We start from the raw sequence: 6,064 nt of genomic DNA on the forward strand, positions 1-6,064 counted from the left end.
GTGTGTGTGTGTGTGTGTGTGTGTGTGTGAGAGTGTGTGTGTGTGTGTGTCTGTCTGTGTGTGTGTGTGAGAGTGTGTGTGTGTGTCTGTCTGTCTGTCTGTCTGTCTGTGTGTGTGTGTGTGTGAGTGGTGTTACCTGAGTGTGTCGAGCTCCTTCAGGTGTTTGTGCTGTGATTTTAGAGCGCTCTCTAGCTCTAGTTTAGTCTGGTTGAGTTCAGTCTTCATCTCCTCCAGTCTATCAGAGCCGGATTCGACCGGCATCGCTTCAACCTGCCTCTCGCTCTCCGTTCCTGATCAACAAAGAATTAAAAACCTGTATGCAGTGGAAGCTGAAGCTGGTGTTCTCAGTAGCTGATGAGCGTGTCGTACCGGCGCTGTCCTGATGGTGGCGCTGTGTTTGCTCCGCTGTGAGCGTGTGGAGCTGATCTCTGAGCTGCTGGATCTCGGAGCGCAGGCTGTTTCTGTCCATGGCACACAGCGCTCCCATCAACTCCCTTTGCCGCGCGTCCTGAACACAACACACCCTTACAATCTGTGTTTACATTAATATCTAACACAGTGTTTCCCAATGACAGGCTGTCGGGTGAGCCGTGAAAAATGATCAAAAACTTCCTTATCTCTATTATATGTGACCCTGGAGCACAAAACCAGTCATAAGGGTCCATTTTTCGAAATTGAGATGTATACATCATCTGAAAGCTGAATAAATAAGCTTTCCATTGATGTATGGTTTGTTAGGATAGGACAATATTTGGCTGAGATACAACTATTTGAAAATCTGGAATCTGAGGGTGCAAAAAAATCTAAATATTGAGAAAATCATCTTTAAAGTTGTTCAAATGAAGTTCTTAGCAATGCATATTACTAATCAAAAATTACGTTTTGATATATTTGCGGTAGGAAATTTACAAAATATCTTCATGGAACATGATCTTTACTTAATATCCTAATGATTTTTGGCATAAAAGAAAAATGTATAATTTTGACCCATACAATGTATTGTTGACTATTGCTACAAATATACCCCAGCGACTTAACACTGCTTTTGTGCTCCAGGCTCACATATTTGATCATTATTATTTTAAACCAGTGCTATCGGTCATCGTTATGCCTGTGTGTGGGATTTACAAATATTCAACCAATGAAAAGCATTCAAAGGAGCTTGTGACTAAACCTCGTAACGCCATTGGATCCTCAAACTGTCAATCAAACCTCATAGCTCCACCCCTCCTCCATTCAGAATGAAGTGCTGCGACGCACAGTTTGAAGACAGACGTCTACCTCTTCACAATGCAACGGTAATAAAAAACTCATGTTTGAATAAGTACAGCGTTTCTTTACTCACTTTAAATGCTGTCTATAAAGGCGAATGTTTTTGTGTGTTTAACGAGCAGAGAAGATTCTTAGCCTAGTTGTAGCCAATACGCTTTTGTACGTTTTAAATATCCTGTGCATAGTGCTTCGTCTTTTATATCGTGAGATTGTATGTATATATATATATATATATATTTATTTATTTATAAATAAAAGTTATCATATATAATAAAATTATACGTTTTATTTATTAAACTGAATTTATTTTTAATTACTAATTTACATAAATGCATAACAGTATAATAAATTATTTGTATTGTTATGTTAATATGATTTTATTCAGATATTATTTATTCAGATATTGTATTATGATATATTATTTTATTCAAACATATTCAAACAATCTTGTGTGCCAGATGTCATGATTTAATCTTTCACAAGTGAGTGTATCACTAAGCGTGTGTGTGTGTAAGTGTGTGTGAGTGTGTGTGTGTGTGTGTGTGTGTGTGTGTGAGTAATCAAAAATTACGTTTTGATATATTTGCGGTAGGAAATTTACAAAATATCTTCATGGAACATGATCTTTACTTAATATCCTAATGATTTTTGGCATAAAAGAAAAATGTATAATTTTGACCCATACAATGTATTGTTGACTATTGCTACAAATATACCCCAGCGACTTAACACTGCTTTTGTGCTCCAGGCTCACATATTTGATCATTATTATTTTAAACCAGTGCTATCGGTCATCGTTATGCCTGTGTGTGGGATTTACAAATATTCAACCAATGAAAAGCATTCAAAGGAGCTTGTGACTAAACCTCGTAACGCCATTGGATCCTCAAACTGTCAATCAAACCTCATAGCTCCACCCCTCCTCCATTCAGAATGAAGTGCTGCGACGCACAGTTTGAAGACAGACGTCTACCTCTTCACAATGCAACGGTAATAAAAAACTCATGTTTGAATAAGTACAGCGTTTCTTTACTCACTTTAAATGCTGTCTATAAAGGCGAATGTTTTTGTGTGTTTAACGAGCAGAGAAGATTCTTAGCCTAGTTGTAGCCAATACGCTTTTGTACGTTTTAAATATCCTGTGCATAGTGCTTCGTCTTTTATATCGTGAGATTTCGGCCAAATGTATTAAACAACCAGAGAAACTGAGCGCCCATATAGCTACAATAAACTTTACAACCTGCGAACTGATGAAAACGTGATGCTGCTAATTTAGCTCTATCTATTAATTTATCTATCATATATAAAGCCAAAATAACAGCTCTGATGACGCAATGATTAATTATTGGGAAGAAGAAAAAAAAACACCTTTTCCCCTTTCTTTTTTATACATCGCAAAAAATATCGTATTGTGGACTTCATATCGCGATATTATCGCATATTGTATCGTGAAAATATCGTATAGTGGACTTCATATCGTGATATTATCGCATCATGAAAAAATATCGCACCGTGGACTTCATATCGCGATATCGTACACCGTATCGTGAAAAATATCGTATCGTGAGATTTTGATATCGATACATCCCTAATATCTAATATATGCAGTCAAACCAAAATTTATTCAGACACCTTCAACATTTCTCACATTATATCACAGTTTATTGGCTATAGTTTATAAAACGGTAATAAAATACAACCCTCTACATTGCGAGTAAATCACTCGCAAATGCGACTAAATCTTCACTCTGGCGACTAAATGATGTCTAATATTAGCCAATGGCTAATACATTCTCAGATTTTACTCGCCAGTGTGAGTTGGAGGCTAAGTATAAGTTAAGCACAGATATATTTTCACTCGCCGAACACTCTCTGACTGAGCGCTTCAGGTATGCAATGAATTCTGTTGAATAGCTGTCAGCTGTTAAATTTAATACACAATTAGATAAAACAATTTAGCTCAACTAATTACCAAGCATTCATTTAGTTCAGTCTGTGGTGTAAAAAGCTCGCATTAGCAATTAAAGAAAAAACACTTTAGCAAAACATGCTCAGGTCAAAGTGTCTGAATCATTTCTGATCCGGTAGTCCACTGTATGAAGAGTTTCTGGGTATAATGTGTCACAGTTTACTTTATTTTGCTCTCCTCACTTACATAAATGAACTATAGTGTCCTGCACCCACTAGTAAAATAAAATATCAACAATGATATCTGGTGTCTGAGTAGTAATGGCGCATGCTAACCTGCTCCGCTAGCGCTCTCTCCAGCTGGTTGAGATGAATGACAGCGTCAGCCGTGTCCAGTCGCTCCAGATGAGAGTATAAAATGTTTTTTAGCACGTCTCGCTCCTGAACAAACACCTGCTGAACAGCTGAAAGCAGCTCCGCTCGCCAGTCGCCATCCAGCTACAGACACAGAGAACACCAAACACGTCTGAACTAGCGCAGGACCAAATACGCTAAAATAAACCATAACAGGAACATAAAGGAATACATGAACTGATCAAATACATTTTTAAATGTAGTCCTAATGTATTACTTTTACCTTTATAATTTATAATTACTCTTTCATTTATAAATATTTTTCAAATGTAGAGTTTTTTTTTAGTCCAATCAGGACCGCCTCTCCCTCATTTCCATGTTGCACAAAGTAAATAAATAAATAAATAATAAATAGTAATTAATTCAATTATAAAATGCAAGGTTAAAAATGAGTAAGTTACAATAAATTGGAAAAAAAAAACACTCGAAGCTTAAACACTTCATAAAAATGTATAAAAATAACAGAAATGTAAAATTGAAATAAATATTAAATTAAAAACAATCAAATTTATAAATAAATAAATACAGAAATAAATATAAACAAATGAATTCATAAATAAATAAATAAGTGAAAGAATAAAAAATTTAAAACAAAAGGAAATATTTCACAAAGGGCTAAATATAATAAAAAAGAATAAATTTTGAAATTAAAAAAGCACAATAAAACTTGCTAAAATTAATTCAATCATTAAATGCGAAATTAAAAAGAATAAGTAAAAATAAATCGAAATAAAACACTCAAAGAAGCTTAAACACTTCATAAAAATTAATAAAAATAACAGAAATGTAAAATTTAAATGAATTATTTTAAATTAAACAATCAATCAAAATTAAAAATGCACACTAAAGTTAAATAAACCTCATAAAGATTCAAATAAAATGAAAATGACTTACTAAAAACAAAAGAAGAATGCAAAATTTAAATACAAAGGATTTTAAAATAAAAACAATCAAAATGAATCACAAAAGCGTCAAATCAAAATAAATACAGGTCAAAGACGAAAAAGGGTTTAAGCATAAAAACAATAAGTGTAATACTGCTTTAAATTGTTGTGGTTTTCCCCAAATTTAAAAAAAAAAAATTCTGTTTAATTTAATTGCAATTTTGTTTTTGTTTTTCTGAGCAAAAAATAAATATGATACATTTTCCCCTGATTTACAGAAGACACCCACTAAAATATCATTCAGTGTAACAATCTTCTCAGGCATATTTACAACAAAAATCAATTTATGACACATTAAAAGACTAATTACTTTCACCCCAAATACTAATTAGTAGTAATTTTACATTTCTAAAATGTGCCACTATCCTAGGTTTCGCCCATTTGTCAGTAAGAATGTTTTACTCATGTAAAACACAATAAAATTTAATATGCTCCCTTATTATTTTATATATTTTAATATGTACACGTCAGTATAAGCATGTTGTTTGAATTTTTAGATAAATATTGCGTTCCACTGAATGACAATGTAACATTATTTCAACCAAATTTTGACATTTTATTCTCCAAAACCTTAAAAGTAGACAATTTGCTTACATTTAAAGTGCTTTCTATTGACATAAAATCACTTTTGTACATTTCTTTCGATGCGGACATCTTACCGTCTTTGACCCTTATATAACTGTAAATATATATTTATACAAATACATATATATAACAAGTAAAAATAAAACAATTAAAATTACATTTATGTAGGACTAAATATAATTAAAACTAATTGCATTTGTTTAATCGTGCCATTTATTCCGTTATTTTCCTATTATTACTTAATTAGTTTACTTGTAATCTCTACAAGAGTTCATGCATAATTAAATAAGCAATGTGTGTCATCAAACACAACATAATTTTTTCATAGCTTCACGGAAGTGGCCTGCATTGTGAAGGAGTTTGTGTGTGTTCACCTGTGTGTCCGTCTGCAGCGCGCTGACGAGGAGCTGGAGGGACTCGACGGTGTTGATGAAGGCGTCTCTCTCGTTGCTCCAGCTCTGAGGAGCTCGATCCGCTTCAGACAGCGGCAGCTCGGAGAGAGACAGCACCTGCATGCCCTCCTGATGCACCTCACGCAGCAGGCTCTGTGTGAACACAGCTCCTTTTACAGGCATTTACATTACATCCAATAATCAGAGCAAGGATTTAATCGCATTGTGATGTCTACATGTCACTCCCGTTTACATGCAATTTCCATTATTCTTATTATTCGCTAAGAATTGTGGTTATTTTTTCACTGCCATTATTCACATACCCCACTGCACAGCACAAAATTGGACTCAGAAAGAGCAGTGTGTGTCTCACACTCACACACACTCACACAGACACTCACACAGACACTCACACTCACACACAGACACAGACACACACACTCACACAGACACACACATACACAGACACACTCACACACAGACAGACACACACAGACAGACACACACAGACACAGACACACACACACACACTCTCACTCTCACTCTCAC

At 34.6% G+C, this 6,064-nt stretch overlaps 1 protein-coding gene across 1 annotated transcript in view; it reads right to left on the reverse strand.

The window, feature by feature from the left end:
• LOC107714754 (A-kinase anchor protein 9-like) overlaps nt 1-6,064 on the reverse strand; it is a 138,161-nt gene that overhangs the window by 24,221 nt on the left and 107,876 nt on the right. The window contains 4 exon segments of the mRNA XM_016520718.1: nt 137-290; nt 370-508; nt 3,517-3,678; nt 5,498-5,668. Coding sequence (XP_016376204.1) covers nt 137-290; nt 370-508; nt 3,517-3,678; nt 5,498-5,668 — 626 coding nt within the window.

The sequence above is a fragment of the Sinocyclocheilus rhinocerous genome, unplaced genomic scaffold, assembly GCF_001515625.1.
Source record: "Sinocyclocheilus rhinocerous isolate Xijiao unplaced genomic scaffold, SAMN03320098_v1.1 scaffold359, whole genome shotgun sequence".
Taxonomy (NCBI): domain Eukaryota; kingdom Metazoa; phylum Chordata; class Actinopteri; order Cypriniformes; family Cyprinidae; genus Sinocyclocheilus; species Sinocyclocheilus rhinocerous.